General features: G+C 35.8%; 1 protein-coding gene across 9 annotated transcripts in view; it reads left to right on the forward strand.

Moving 5' to 3' along the window:
• The window catches only part of COL19A1 (collagen type XIX alpha 1 chain), a 191583-nt gene that overhangs the window by 14642 nt on the left and 160538 nt on the right, over positions 1-16403 (forward strand). For all 9 annotated transcript variants that reach the window (XM_063389432.1, XM_063389431.1, XM_063389436.1 and 6 more), the window contains 2 exons: positions 2684-2758; positions 3269-3368. In XM_063389432.1, the coding sequence (XP_063245502.1) occupies positions 2684-2758; positions 3269-3368 (175 nt within the window). The remainder of the gene's footprint in view (positions 1-2683; positions 2759-3268; positions 3369-16403) is intronic.

Raw genomic sequence — 16403 nt, forward strand, 5'->3', positions numbered from 1 at the left:
TGTGAATTTTATAGTAATGTATTTTAACAGGCCAGATAGGTTCATGGTTTCCCACTGGATTAGCAATAAGGGTTTATCTTGTTTATTTTCTTTCCTGAATATCTTCATGTAGACCTTGTTCAGCTGCCCACAAGTTGAATGGGCAAATTGCCTGTTTCATCTCAGACTAAAGAAAATTTCAGGATTGTTAGCAGTACTAAAAATCGTGGAAGAGGTTAACCATACAAACTGTAACTGCAGAAAGAATTTTCATCACTCTGTAGTAATGAAAGTTGTCAGTCTTGGTATGGAGAGGGTTTGGTCTTTATATTTGAGCATTTTCCCTTAGCTCTCTGGTAAAAGGAATAGTACTGACCTAAAGGAGGGCATCAGCATCATGCAATAGAAGATTCACTGTAACTCTTTCAGTTCTTCTGGGTATGGGGAATACAAATAATTACCACTTAAATTGTCTGTCTGTGCTGTGACTGTGTCACTGATAAAAATAGGTCCATGGTCTAGTCTGTGGCATGTGAGGGATCATTGCTATCATCTGGATAACACAAAAATTAAGGCTTGAGTCTTTTTTCGTCTTGGAAGAAAGTGGCTGTGGGGAATAGGCTCAAACTTTTTAGACTTTCACTGCTCAACATTCATGTAAGTTAATGCTGAAAAGAAAAGCACACTTGTGTCCCAGGTTCTCTAAAGCTTACATCAGTTTAGGGTAAAATCAGCAATGAGTACTCTCTCTCTGCTCTCATAAGTACTTCAAGAATTTAACCAAAAAGAAATTCTGCCTAAAAATTTATTGAATATTTTTGAAAAAAGCCCTTAGGAAACACATAGATTTAAGAAAAACATCTGTCCATATATGTCTGACATTCTTTTGTGACTTCAGCCATAAATTGCTTCCTTTACGCCAGCTTATTTCTTAGAGCTATAGTCATATAAATGTACCTTAAGAGCATTCATTGTTTTAGAGTGGCTTTATATAGAATTCTAAAGTTTAATAATCCATGTTTGATTGAAGGTTGAGGTTTGTAAACTAAAGGGCATCTAAGGTGAACCTGTTTCCCGTGCTGCGTGTGTATATATCAACTGGTGTATTGAAATTGCTATGTTACTGTGTAACTCCAGCAAATGCTTTTCTCACTGTATAAAACTTCCTGCTAACCAAGAATGATGAAAGATTTCACTTCAGAGCTTTCAACATGAATATTCTTTACAGTTTGGCATCTTTTCTAGGGAAAGGGAATTTAGAGTTTTTCATGCATACATTTCATCTCGTTTATCATGAAACTCTATCTGTACAGGGAAAAACATGCATATCCACATATTTATGGACCTATATAAGGGAAAGAAAAAATTATTCTCTTAGAGCCTTAGAAGTAAACTATTTTCTCTGCGATGTTACTTGTAGTAGTCAGTTGTTAGTTGTAATTAATTTTACATGTGAAGAACATGGAACTTAATGAATCTTACAAAAAAAGGTGTTTCTCCTGGTCTATTCTTAAACAGCTGACATAGCTTTCATTAACCATATTATCAGGAGGTGTCTTTATAACTGAATTATATGATATAGTTTCACTTTTACTAGTTATTTCCTATTAGCCATTCTTAATCCAGATCAAAACTCTTCAACACTATTAAATATATTGCAGTATTTGAAGGTTAATGTGCTTTCTATATAACTACAGAATGAATGAAAAATTTTACATGCTTTAAGATTACAGCTATTTTTAATACCAATATTTGGTCTGGATGCTCTTACAAAACATTTAAATATAAATGATTTCCAGGTTAATTGTAGAATATTCCTTACTTTTTCTATTGAACTAATGCTTCAAATAGGGTCTTGATCTCCACTGTTCAACAGCTTTAGATACACCTTGGACATCTTTTTAATTGCATCAGCTAACAAAGTTCTGTCCTTGATAAGTTGACAGGCCAAATATCATAACTGGTCATCTTTGACTTGCTATTTTTTTTAGGATTTAGCACGACTATTTGCAAAACTTGTTAAATAGCAGGCCTTATTTCTGACTCCTGCACAAAACCAACATTTTTCTGTATTTCCTATGGGCATTCCTATATATCTATTAAAAAAAGAGCATAAAGGGCTTACTGTAAGTAAGAAGTAATAATTATTTTGCATACTAATAATAATGTCTTATCTAAGGGTTCAATTAGATTTAACCTCAGTTTACCATGTTCCAAAATTTAGAATGTTCTGTTTGCTTTCCAAAATACTTTGGTCCAGACTTACTCCTCTACCTTATTTCCAAGCTTTTTTTACCCAAAATAAAATATTGTTCGATATTCATGAATGGGGGAAAATATTTTCTAGTAATGCAATCAAAAATACAAAAAGAACTTGGAACAGATATTACTGCTTTATAGTGTTGTAAATGGAAACAATGTGGTAAGAATTTAATGGTTTTCTTCTGGCTATATTGTTTATATGAACTTTAACCACAGGCAGCTGAATTAAAATGTGATACAAATTCTATCTGCTTATATTATTGGAAGTGTAGTATAAAATCTGCTCTTGTTTAGATTTTGTAATTTGCTTTGTTGCTTCTTTTCATATCCTAAAGAAACAAAAAGAAACGTTCCTGTCAATTTACCATAACTGCCATGATTGTTCAATTCCTGTTAGTTTGATAACATTTTACGATAGATATTACACTGTGTTCTCTTGAAGGTGCTGTGTGTCCTTTAATGAAAACAGTTGCCCATCATCTCAAAGAAATCAACAGAGACAGTCGTGGTGTATCAGGTAAATGAGCAAGCTAATATGGATATCTATATTAATTAGCTGGTAATGATTACCGGATGTGATCATAGTCTTACTGAAGCTGGCTTTAAAATTGAAAGGTTAGGACACAATGCCACCCCTGAGCATGAAACGCTGCTGCTGCTCTCAGGAAGGTGACATTAAAATCAGAACATGTTTTTCCTCAAAAGTATTGGCTCAAGTTTGGCAGCCACATTAATTTCCCTGTTTTTTTCCAATTGTCATGCCTTCTTATCAATTAAGATGATAAAAGGAACTAGCAAATTAGTTTTTCAGGTTTTAAAGTCATCTACCAAGTGAATTTTGCATGAATAGTTTTAATAAAAGAAATATTGAAAATTTCTGTGACTTCAAGTTCTACTTTTCAAAAAAGCTTGTCAGCCTGTATACTGGAAATGCTAATATAGTTGTATTAAAGTATGCTAAAAATGATTATTTATTTATGATTTTTAAATTCCATTGAATTGTGTCATATTGTGTTCTATTTTACAGGGTTTGATCTGACAGAAAGCTTTTCTTTAAGGCAAACATCTTGTGGTGGGGAAAAGATCTGTTTCAAACTGGGAAGTGCACCTCTCATTAGAAATACAAGGTAAGATACAACTTTCATGCTTAGCTTTTAAAATACAGAGCTCAGACTCAGTGCTACTAATTGACTGAATCCCTGACCGTGTATCCCAAGAATGCCACAGAAAGCAATATGGCTGGTTTTAGACTTTTTCAGGTTTTTTCTGTGGGAAGCATTTTGATTTTGGTACGGTTTCTTTCTGGAATATGAGAGTATGTAGGTAGAAAGTTAATTGTGAATAGCGCTTTCTCAAATCATGATTCTAGGACTGAAAATTCTACTGTTAATATTTTAATATTTATAAAACAAATGAAACAAATAACTTCCATGGTATGACAGGAAGTATTATACTAATCTCCCTCAGTGAAGTTGTCTGTCCTCTCTCTCACTACTGCTGACAATATTAAAAAGAGAGAGTATCACCATTTCCTTGAATGCTATTTTTTAATTTTCCTTGTATTCACATTTTGCCTTTGAGCAGCAACAGAACAGTGGGCACTCAGTGTGGAGGAGAAAGCAGGCAAAATCCTGTTCTGGCACAGGGTAGGATGAAAAGCAGAGACTGCATAAAAAATCAAAAGCACAGTGAAAGAGAGTAAGGCACTATTGGATTGGATGGATTTAGGTTTGCATAGGGACAAGGAAATGTCAAGAAGCAGTTAGGAATGTAGTTTCAAGTTCCCTGTGCTCAGTGGAGAGAGAGGATCATCTCAGAGCTTCTTGGTTGAGATGTGCTCTGAGTCATGGGACTGTGGTTTCTGTACAGCATGTTCCTGTGATGACGAGGGAAGCAACTGTATTCCCATGTCTTCAGGTTGGGTATTTTCTGTTGCAAGAGGTCTGGCTCCAGCTTGACTAATAAAAAAACACACCTGGTCCTTGGACTCCCCCTTTCCCTGGATCCTGAGCATAGCACAGAGGGACTGTGATGAGGCCAGGGGAAAGGAGGAAAAGAGTTGGAGGCACCCAGACACAAAACAAAGTGATCTTTGTGAGAGGAGCATAACTACGGAAAGAATTTACCTAGCAATTTAGAATATTTAGGTTCTCTAAGTTTTTCTGGCATATTAGATACTGTAAGTGCAAATTTTTATGCTTGTGTAATTCTGCAAAGTTAAACTAATCACTATATTTTTAAAAAATACATTAGGTGTTAGCTATTGAAGGAAAATTCGATAAGCAAAATTACTTGACAAAAAGAGTGCTCTTCTTTTATTAGGACCTTTCCAGTATTTTCCAGATTGTCTTTAGAAGAGGAACAGAAGATAGTAGGTACCACCCATAAGTGTCTTTACTAAAAATACTTTGAGAAATTTTTAGTAAGAAAACTTTCCTTTAAAAAAATAATAATTTTTTGCTTTTTTTACAAGTTTTTTCCAATTTATGGGCATCTGAGAGAAATATTAGATTATAGATACAGAAAATCAAGGCAATAACAAAAAGCATGGAGCGATTGTCCTTTAGGAATAAGATGCTAAGTAGTGCTAAGAAATGCATCTTGTGCGCTGCTTTTATTTTGAAACAGTAAGAAAATCAGTAATAAAAATGGAGCAGAAAGAAGCTAGAAATTGCAAAAGGGTTAATTATTTAAAATTCGTATTACCTTGAGGTAAAATTCTTGATTGAAAATACTGGTTTCTAAGAATATCTGAGTGGCTTCAGAAGTGGCCTGAGAGGTCATATTGAGGTTAACAAACATAAAGCTTTTTTCATGGCTTTATTTAGGAGGCTTGAATACTAATATCTGTTTTTTTTTCTTCTTCTGAAAACAGTTTATTTGTGAAGGCAATGAAAATGGGGAATTAACACTATGGCTGATAGCTGTGACCTAACAAAGCTCTAACTATTTGCAAGGAAAGTCCCAATGGTTTGGGGTGGTTTTTTTTGGTTTTTGTTGGTTTTTTTTTTTGTGCTATATAGTTTTTCCTATATTTTATCGCATCAGCTTTTTGAAGGGAGAGAAAAATGGCTAGTTTTTCTCATTGTCAGGGGCTAACTTGGCCAGGGGCTAGAGAATTTCAGTTAGGGGTAAACCTGGAAGGGAGGTGGCTTGGCTTTCATTGTCTCTTGGTTCTCAAATTCCTCACGGTCCCTGTTGTTTTCTTCTGCATATCCTCATTAAAGAAAAAAACTAAAGAGAAATTCTTTCTAGTTTCCCCTAACAATATGCATCTCTAATGGATGAAAAATTTAGCTGGGTGAAGTGACTGAGATGATGATTAATAAAATGCATATCAGTGCTAATATATGAATAAATTTAGGCATAAAAATGAATATAGTTAAGCAGAAAATTAATATCATGTTATCGATGATAATAAGGTACAAGATAAGATTTTCGGTCAGCTTGCTGTGCAAGAAAGTAGAACCTCATGTGTATATCTTCCTGAACAATAAAAGGGTTAAATAACATTCAAACATTGCAGAATTTCTATTAAATCCTTGTTCTTCATGGCAATAATCTTGCTCATCCTTTATTAACCTTTCTTCACAGAAATACATGTTACTAAAAGATGAATTCTGTTCCTAATTATTTCAATTTGTTGAATATAAAATGGCTTTCTGATACTGAGATAACACTTTTGACAAATAATTTTTAAAAATCTTGTTGAAACTATGTTACTTTTTAAACTCTTCAGAGGTTTTAGGATGTTTTTTTAAAATAAGGGCAGATGGCAGTTAGGAGCACAAAGTCAGGTTTTGGGTTTTTACATGGTAGAGTTACAATAAAGGATAGTCAGAAACTTGGGCATCTGTCATCATAACCTTATAATTTGCTGTCTCAGTTACCCATGTACAATATCTTTTAATTAATTATTTTTATTTAAACCTACTTCTCTTACATTATGTCAGGTTGTGTGGTTCAAGACCCCTTGTGTTATTAGATGGCTTTAGGGATCATTCTACCTCAGAAAATATTTTAGTAGACGTGGTGTGCAGTAAGCAGCAGAACAGTGTTTGTTATCCATCCTGCAGGAAATTGAGAGTATCTGATTAAGCTGACTAGCAAGTATCAAGTAACTTGGCACATCTCCTCTTGCATTTCATTCATTCAGTTGTAGTGTGGGTAATAGAAAGCTATGCTCTGCCATTTTTCTTCTGTGATGCCATTTTGGTTTTTTTCAATGGACCTGGAGTAGTGTTTCACCTATTTATATGTTGTAAATAATTTACAATGCACTGTCAGCTTGGGAAATTGATTACGTTTATTTATGTTAGACTTCAGCTGCAGGTCTTTATCTCTTTCTGTGATGCAGTTCTGTATATATTTTGTCTTCTGATAGCAGATGGATAGCTTTTCATATGCTTGATGTAAATGTCTGTAAAATATTAATGTAATGCCAGTAACACTTTTCTGATTAAAACTGTGAATAGCTTATTGAAGTTCTTCATGGACTTTAACAGAAATTATTCCTGAGGAAAGAAGTGTAATAGAATTTTTGAATCATAAAGAAACTCTAAGTAAAGTACTGTTAGGCAGACAGTCTAATTATATGGTCATAATCATACCACAGAATCATAGAATAACAGTAACTATATAATAGTTTAGTTTTATCTCAACAAATACCTTATAGAGTCATTTTTCTTCTCCAGACTCCAGACATGTACTGCCCATGAAGTGTATTCCAGTATGGCACAGAGTTTGCTGGCAAAGGAGAACTGGGCTTCGTGCTGGTAGCATTCCTTTAGACCTGCCAGCAGTATTCAGTAATTCTGGACATGAAGCTTATAGGCTAATCTTTGTTCTTCTGTTGCCTTAGAGAAAATAGCTCTATGATTAATTAATTTCACTGTCTTTCTCCAAAGATGCATCAGACATCAGTTGTTCCTCATTCTCACTTTTCTGGGTTGCTGGTGGGCCATCTTCTTCCTCTTCTGAAAGCACCAATAAAGGAGATAATAAGCTGGTTTCGGCTGAGTTTCAGAATGCTTTTGAAATGGATGTTCATGATTAGCAAATCTTCATGGCATAGTCACAGCTTTCTTATTTTGTAGTTTGTTTGGCTTGACAAACCATATTAATTTACTGAGGAGATTATCATAGCTGGCTGTTAAATGCTCTGGCTTACAGCAGTTGGGATTACTCTCACGACTCTTTAAGGAATTCTTCCCCTTTCATTGTAAGATACTACAAAAGAGCTTGGATTTTGACTGTATTTGGACTATGAGCTCCACAGCAAAGTTGTTACTCACTGCTGCCAGAAGAGCTGTGGCTTGGGCCATATTTCAGAGAAAGTGTTTCACCTCCTTGGGATGTCTAGTTACTGGAGGAAGAAATACTATTCCAACTTGCCTCAGTAAATTCCAGGTAGGAGGATTCTTTCTGCTGAGAACAGAATTTGGTGATGAATAATATCTGTGTAGGGTTTTCTGTTTGTTTTTAGTGCTAGCCTCTTTAATCACAAAAAATGTGGACAAAATTCCATTATCCTAGAGCACAGCTGGCATCAAGTGAGGAAGTTTCTGTGCTCACTGTTGGAAGCCTTTTCAAGATGTATTTTAGGAAGTTTTATACCTATTTCTTAAAAATAGTATACAATAGACAGATGTGATAATCACTGGTTTCCCAAAAAATTCATTGAAGACTTTTAAAGCTTGACTGAAAATAGCAATGAGGTATTATCCCAGTTTTGAAGCAGTAGTTACAATTATTCAAACCAGCTTTTATCAGTGCTCACACAAAGTCCTGCTAGCCTTTGATCTGTTAAAATATTAGTAGATGGTTATGCAAGAAAACACCTCCCCTTTTCTATGTCATGTATTTATTTGAGGTCATTTGAGCAGTTGGAGCCAACAATGCTAAGACTGAAATGTCTGGTATTTTGGTTGCAGGGTATTTTCAAGAAAAAGTCCTTGCTTTTGGAAGTTGATTGCTGAGTGTGGGAGCCTGAATATAGTAAAAATTCTGATGTTTCTTCAGGTCTTTTAAAGTAGTGGATCAGAAGCTGTAGTGATTCAATCTTTATTTTATCCTGAAATAGTGTATTTTGTGTTTATTTCCAGAAACTTCAACAGTTACTTTATTTTAGAAATTAAAAGGAAGGAAAATATAGTGGTTACTGTTGAAAGAACAAATTGACATTGTATCTATTTCATAAATACCAATTATTTAATTTCATAGCTAAGGAGAAAAATGGGGCTTCTTACAATGTAAAATGACAGACCAATTCTTCTTTTAAAGAATAATCACCTGTGAATGTCTTTCTGCATTTTTGGGTTGTTTCAGCCTGAAAATTTACAAGAAATATGGCAACTTTAATGGATTTTAATGTCCATATTGAGTTGGAATCATCCTACAATTTAACATGTAATCTACTGTGCAGAAAGAATTGGGAAACCAAAGGTGAAGACCGAGGTGGCAGAGGGGAGGAGTACTTTTAAAAATGTGTAGCATTTACATTAAAAGCACACTGTGAGGGAACAGAGAGGTATAAAATCCTTTTGTATTAAGCCACTGACTGTAACAAATTAGAATTCTAATCTGTAGTGTGATCCCCTGACAGTGGAGCACTTACTGGGGCAGTGTTATACCAGTTGAAGTGGTAAAACACTGTTGGATGAAGCAGACTCTTTCTTTTCCATTTTTTACCTTGTGATGATGTTCTTGCTTTAAAGCACTTGCAAATAAAGGGAAGAGGCTTTTGTGAGATGTGTACTTTAAGGGCACTGCTCCACAATGAGCGTGTGCAGGAGACCAGCAGTGTTCGTGTGGAATCCCATGTGCCTTGTGGCAGGTAATAAAAAAATCCAAATAAACAGAGATAAAATTATTATTTGGAAGAAAATAAAATTTGGAGCTCTCTTTCACAGCACCCATCTCCATCTCTCAGCCTCATCTCACCTGCTCCACATCAGCATCAGCCGTTCAGCGAGGCTGGCGGCTGATCTCTGTGGCTGTGTCATCTCAGAGTCACCGTGGGGAAGGAGCAAGATGGGATGTCCCCAACCCCAGAAGCACTGCCTTTAGCTAAAACAAACCCTGAAACTGTTCCTTCAGTTTGTAATGGTTTAACCTGCCCTGTGGAAAATAATCCCAGTGTTCCGATTAAAACAACGGCATCTGCAATTTCACTTCTGCTATGTTCCTGTAGGGAATTCCTTTCTATTTTCATCTGATATGGATGCCAAAACTATTTTTCAGTTTTTTTGTTTAAGATAGCAAAATCTAAAACATAGATTTTTATAGATACTGCAATTGCAAGACAAAGTTATTGTGTTATTAGATTTCTAGATTCAGCAGGAAAAATTTACCTAGATGCTTGTCAATGACCCTTGTTTAAAAACTTGAGCACAAATTCTGAAGAAGGTTGTTCAGTTTTTTACCAGTACACTAACTGAAGGGGCCTTAAGTGTTGCCAGAGTGTGGGGAACTTTCAGAAAAGTTTACATGCCTCTTACTCCCTGCCAAACGTGTTGATTTTTAAAATCTTTGTAGTGTTTTCTTGGTTTATCTTGGCTGTCTTTTTTTGAAGCAAAAGTCTGTCAAAAATTAGTACAAGAAGGATACAGATCCAAGTCTCCAACAAGGTCTGTGTTTGATAGTCCTAGAACAAAAGCGCAGTCGCAAAATCCGTACAGATGAATTTTTTGGGAAACCAGAAGAGCTCTAGGTATCTACAGCCATGCTGTATGCAACACACAGAATTCAGTGGTATGTACTGGGCATAATGCTCGCAGCTGAGGAGAGACCGTAGCCCCATTATGTTGTATATGGAGACAGAAATATCATTTATCAGTTTTGCTGATTGAGCTGAGAGGATTCAAGAGTCTTTATAAAATGCATATAATTTTTCTAGCTGAAGCAATGGTGACACATGCTTCCAAAGTAATTTATCAGCAGACTGGAAAAAAAATCAGAACAACAAACAACCCTGTAATAAATCAGATCTTTTTCTGGCTTTTGTGGTTTAACGCTGTGTAATCCAGTTTGCTTTAGCTATGCTGTCAGGCATTTCTGCTCTTAACTAAAGTTGCATCTACAAAAGATGTTTGTGCTGATATATCTGTATTTAAAATGGGCCTCTTTTTTTAAACATCTCACAGAGATATCATACCCTTCCCCCACCTTGTCCCCAAGTTTTTAGGTTTTATGTCTAAAAATAGTTCATGGACTGTCTCTCAGTGAAACTGCGTGGTGGTTTTTACGTTACCCTAGTTTTCATTTTTTTTCATTTGGTTCTGAAAGATTTTTGGCCTCTAGCATTTTTATGTGGTTAGCTCTTTGCACTTTTTATCATCATGCTATGAAGTTTTTTTTTTTTTTTTTGTTTATGGAGATAAATTGACAAAATTTTTAAAATACTTTTTTGATTTAAAATGGACAGTATAGGCCACATTCTGAGTTTTTCACTTAGAGGTCTGCGTATCAATTTGAGTTCAGTCCTAAGTGTACAGAGTTTGCTGATTACAGTCTTGACTGTCTCAAGTGAATATTTGTCATGCCACCAACTCATTTCAAAACTTGGAATGATTTAACAAACTTCAACTTGAAAAACAATCTGTAATCTATAGAAACAAGATGTACAGATATTAGTATATTAACAGAACCACATGCAAGAGATCATGTTATTTTTGGATTTAGTGACTAGTTGTGGTATCTCAAAATCCTATTTTAAAAAAATCCTAAAAATACTGTGAGATTGGGCATGACAATTTAGGCTTTGAATAACTTATTGATGGTTTCTAATATGGCATTGTGCTTCTAATTTTCATAGGGAAATTAATGTCTCTTATTTTAGGGATAAGACTACTGATTATTGATACACCTATACTAACTATTTTAAGGTTGAAGTCCTTGATAAACTTCAATTTATCTCTTTTACTCAGTTTTCTTTGTAAACTCTGATGGGAGCTCTGCTTAGATTAGCTGTTAGGAATTTTTTTTCACTGAAGGGTTTGTAAAGCATTGAAACAAACTTCCCAGGGATGTGGTGAAGTCTCTATCCTTGGAAGTGTACAAAAACATATGGATATGGCACTTGAGAACACAGTTTATTGTGGACAAGGTGGTGGTGGTGCTAGGTTGGACTTGACAATCTTGAAGGTCTTTTCCAGCCTTAACAATTATCCAAGTCTGTGATTCTGAGAGAGTTTGGTAAGAAATATGTATGCTCATAATCTATGGTGAGCAGTATTGATTTACTCAAATAGTTTTGAATGCATATCCCTGAAATATCCATTGGTTAAGGCACGGGGGGTGTGCTTTGGACTACTTCTGAGAAGTAGCAACACAAATAACATTATTGAGGGGCCATGACTCCACACATCCTTTTTTCCTCTTACTGGATCTGTCTCTTACATGAGCAGTTCACAATCCTAGATGTTAAATGCCAGTTTGAATTAATCTATGGAACTAAACAAAAAGTATAGTAGTGTTCACCAGGGGTGTATACAATAACAGGAACTAATTGCCCAGACTTGCAGTAAGAAGTGCCATTCCAGCCCAGTTCTTGCACTGAGGACCCTCCGTGGTGGGTGCACTTTGAAGTATAGCATGTGAAATTACAACATTAAATTATTGCTCTTGCTCAGGATGGACACCTAGCAGTGACTTGTACAGAACTAGTAGACAATGCTCACTCATTTTATAGGTAAGGAAACAGAGAGTTTTGGGACGTGAATGTTCTATTGCAGTAGTTTGGTTGGTTTTTTTAATATCTCCTGTGAGATTAAGTGGCTAAAAATTAGAATGTTTAGCATATGACATTATATTCTAATGTGAACTGTGGACAATATATGATAAGAACAGTAACGAATAAGAATAATCATATGGACAGAGGCACTGGAAGAAAATGTATTTCAAAAAGACTAAATACTACATGTAAGTTCTACCGGTACTTTAATAATGAGGCTGTATATGATGATTTGAATGTCTGAAAAGGGAATGCCATCAGATTTCTGTTAAGTCAAAAAGGAGCACAGACTTTGAAATTATTTCTTTTTTTAATAGGCTATTTTTCTTTCCATGGAACTTTTTTTTTAAATTTAGAATGTGATAAATAATTGCATTACTGTTAGTATGTGGAGACAGATACGCTACGCTACCAGGAAATAACATAAGCTTAAGATTGGTTTGTTGTGAAAGTGTTAGGAGCACTAAAAAAACCACTTTGTGATTCAAGATAGCTGATATGATTTCATGGAAAGGAAAGTCATGACTCATTAACCAATTAGAGTTCTTGAAAGATCAAAGTTATAGCACAACCTTGCCTCTTTTTTCTCCTTAAAAATAAGTTAGAACTACTCATATGAATTCATATTATGCCTAAGAGTACATTTCTTACAGTATCCTTACCTTTTGGATCACAATTTAGTTTAAATGTCATCTCTTTAAAAAGTTTATGCTGATTTTCTTCAAACACATAAATAAATATGTATTTCTACCCAGCTGGCTCTAGGTGATCCTGCGTGAGCAGGGGGGTTGGAACAGGAGACCTCCACAAGTTCCTTCCAACCTCAGCTATTCTGGGGTTCTATGATTGTATTATAAACTACTCTAATAGTTTCTCTTCCTTAAGAATATAGCTTCCCATAATATTGGGTATGTAATTCCATTGTCAAGCATGTAAATTATAGGATGTGAGTTCATCAAAATGCAGGTTTTGTAACGGGGTGATGAGGGAACTAAATGCTTTCTTCTTTAAAACTTCCAAAATACTCTTTTCATCTTTTTGTGTGCTTAAAAGTTACAATTTTATTTAATGAAAAATATTGGTAATAATAGTGATATTTTCTTTACTGTTATAAGTTTTCTACTTTTTATCTACTAGTCTGATATATACACTAGGTAATATAATCTTAGAATTTTCTGCAGCAGTACAGAGTCTAATCTCAGCATTATTGTTGAAAAAGATGATCTTTGTTCATTCCATTTCCATTATTTTGCATGAGAATTACATGGATGATTTAACCTCAGGATGCTACAGTTGATGCATTGGTTTAATGCAAAGGTTTTCTGCTGTGGAGCCTGCACTGATTTGAGGAAACTTTGTGATTTCCTGGCATATCAAACTTCCATGCTTGGATATAAGACACCTAGCCTAATTCCCCAATCTGAGAAGGGCTCCTGGTAATATTCAGTGTTCTTTCAAGTTGGGCTTGGTGTGTTCTCTTGATGTGAAGCTTAGAATTTCCCTAACTAAAATGTTTATTGACTTATCTGTATCACTGCTTGAGGTATCCTCTCAACACCTCTGTCTTGAGCCAGATGCAAGACCCCATCTCTCTTTATAAGCTTTGGTTTTTGTTTCTCTTCTGGCACTTTAAAGGGAATACCTGGACACTCCCCAGCTGGATCTGATAGTAACAGGGTTAGCAAGTCACAGGTCCATCCTGTTAAATATAGTTATGACTCAGCAGACAGCAATCTGGGTATTTTTAAACTGTATTTATTTTTAACCCCATTTAATTTGTAACTTACAAAAAATCTCATTATTAGAGAAGTTCTGAGGTTTGCAGGCTAAGCTGTACATATTCTTGTGTATTTTTGATTTTTTTTAACTGTATGTGAATTAGACAGTCTAAGTCCTGAGACTTAATAAAAACAATTTCCAGTTTCTGAAATTGCTAGTAAGACTTCTGAAGTGATGCAAATAAGGTTTTTGATAAATTTTTTTCCCTACTCATTCACTTAAGATTTGTGAATGTTAACAGTTTATATATACTGTAAAAGAGCACATTATTTAGCTAATTATCCTTCTAAGTGTAAGCAGAACACCAGGCTTAAATATGCATAGACTCTTCATGCTGTGTGTAGGGGGTGTTAAAGCAAAGGCATGTTCTCTCTGTAGCCTCACTATTGCAGCTGGCAGCTACTTTTTCAGGCCTGACCCTGCTATCTGGTGTCCTTAACCTTCTTTCTTACTTGGATCTCTTCTGCTGGTAACTCAATCTTCACTACTTACACCTTCATTTTTGGGGAGATCAGCTGGAACTAAGACGGGTAAATATACCCATTTATAACAGTTGTAGGCTTTAGTGCCTTTGGTCTTGCCTGTGCAGTTTTTCTCAAGCAGTTGTTTGCATGACCTGCTTGCAACTTTAGCCAGGAATGCATTTGTTTATTTTTAGGTGGTCCTGCATGCTGAGGAGGAGGAGGCTAGTTATCCAGACGATTATTTGGGGCTAGCAAAAAAACCCCAGCCCTTAGTTTGGTGCAGCTACCCTCCAAACAGCAGCCCTGGCTCTCCCTTTGCAGTGCCAGCCGTGCTGTTAGGTTCACTGTGAGCGCTCAGCATTTTCAGAAGAGGGAGGCTGGCCTCTGAGATGGTTTGTCCTTCACCGTCGGCCAGGGCTGTCTAGGGCTTGGCAGAATGAGCCCAGGAAGGAAAGGGAGAGCCTGTTCCAAGTGTAATCAGCAGTTCACTTAATTGGTCCTTGTTCCATTGGTTCATTGTGAAAACCTACAAGTTTGGGATGGGGATGAGGGGAGACTAAACAGGAAGAAATTGGGTGTTCTATGGAAACGACGTTTTTGGGTTGGGTAGCATGATGTCATGCAGAAACACACAAGGTGCCTTCCAAAACCCCAGCGTGAGAAGAAAAAGGGTGTGAGTCTCTCAGCATGAAACTCTGCTGGAGCTGACTCACCCTCCTCTGTACCAAACTACAGAGACCATTGTGTGATCAGTTAGTGTCTCTAGGTATCTGTACAAATGTCTGAGGAGAAACGGATGCTTCGATTTATTCCTCCTACAGGGAAGGTTATATGGATATATAAGCCAAATAAGTCCTGATGTCATCCCTCCTTTCCATAACATGAAGTGCATTTTCTCTCTGTCTTCATGGCCTCCAATAGACAAATTGTCTACTGTAGTTTGAATTTTCTTTACTTTTCCAGACAACAGCAACCACTTAAATATACAAATATTTAATGCTGTACAATAAATCTTGCTTCAGGGTAGGAAGCATATAAAACCATGTGCAGAGCAGTTTTCTCTTTCAGTTGCCTGCCAGAGGTTACCATAATTTTTTTTCATTAACATCATCAGAAGGTTTCTTGATTAGCTGAATAATTCCATTCCATTGTAGATAATCTTGTTTAGCATAAGACTTAATATCTTATTGATTTCAGAGTCTGACAAATAACAGACTACTCTAATAATTAGACCTGTTGTGTTTGTTCCATTTCTGGGAGCTAACTAGAAGGACTAGAAGTGAGTTATGAAACAGCTCCTAAAATGTCAAAAATAAAAGCATGGGTAGATGTTGAAAGAAATATCCACAGTTCCTCTTAAAGTATTTAAGTTCTCATCTTCTCTTGATAGTTGCCAGCCACAATTTGATTTTAGGATATTTAGGACAGAAAAGTGGCACTTCTTAGGACTAAATTTTTAACAAAGACTGTATCTTTGGAGACAATCAAACCTACTGAAGAAAAGGTTTTCATGTGGGCAGGGTGGTTTCAGTCCCTGTGGTGAATCACAGAAGTAGAAACTTGTTACAGAACTGGGGATGGGGGACGCACATGTCTGAAGTTCTACATGTTAGTACTAAAGGAAAAGTAGAATGAGATGTATACCTAGGAAGAGCATAATTCTCATCAGGAAATTATTTGAGTTCAAAATAGATAACTTCCTCTTGGTTACTTTTGTATTTTCAGCATAGATGGATGTTGCTGCTACTTACGCTGAACACAGATCTTGCATTCAGAGCGTTGCTTTTGCCTAGATAACCAGAGAGCCAACAAATTGAGAGATGGGGAGCAAAGAAAGAAAAACATGGGTCTCTAATTCTTGCACACAGGGAAAGCATTTCCTCTCCACTTGCTTTCCCTGAATCATGGAATGGGACAATACTTTCTGGTATCCTTCTGCCCCATGCTGCTGAAACCAGCAAGTGATATATATGTTTCATCAAAAGTGCTGGAAGCTGCCTTCCACAGCATAAGACTCCCAAAATTCTTTGTTGACCTGAAATTTCTAAAAACTTCATAATTTCTAAAAAATTCAACAGAATTCTAATTAGGAAAAAGAGAAGATTTTTTTCTGTATTTCCAATATCTATTATTATATATTACTGCTTTTAATTATGTTCTTCTTACTGCTGTTTTTTTTTTTTTCC

The sequence above is a fragment of the Prinia subflava genome, chromosome 2, assembly GCF_021018805.1.
Source record: "Prinia subflava isolate CZ2003 ecotype Zambia chromosome 2, Cam_Psub_1.2, whole genome shotgun sequence".
NCBI lineage: Eukaryota > Metazoa > Chordata > Aves > Passeriformes > Cisticolidae > Prinia > Prinia subflava.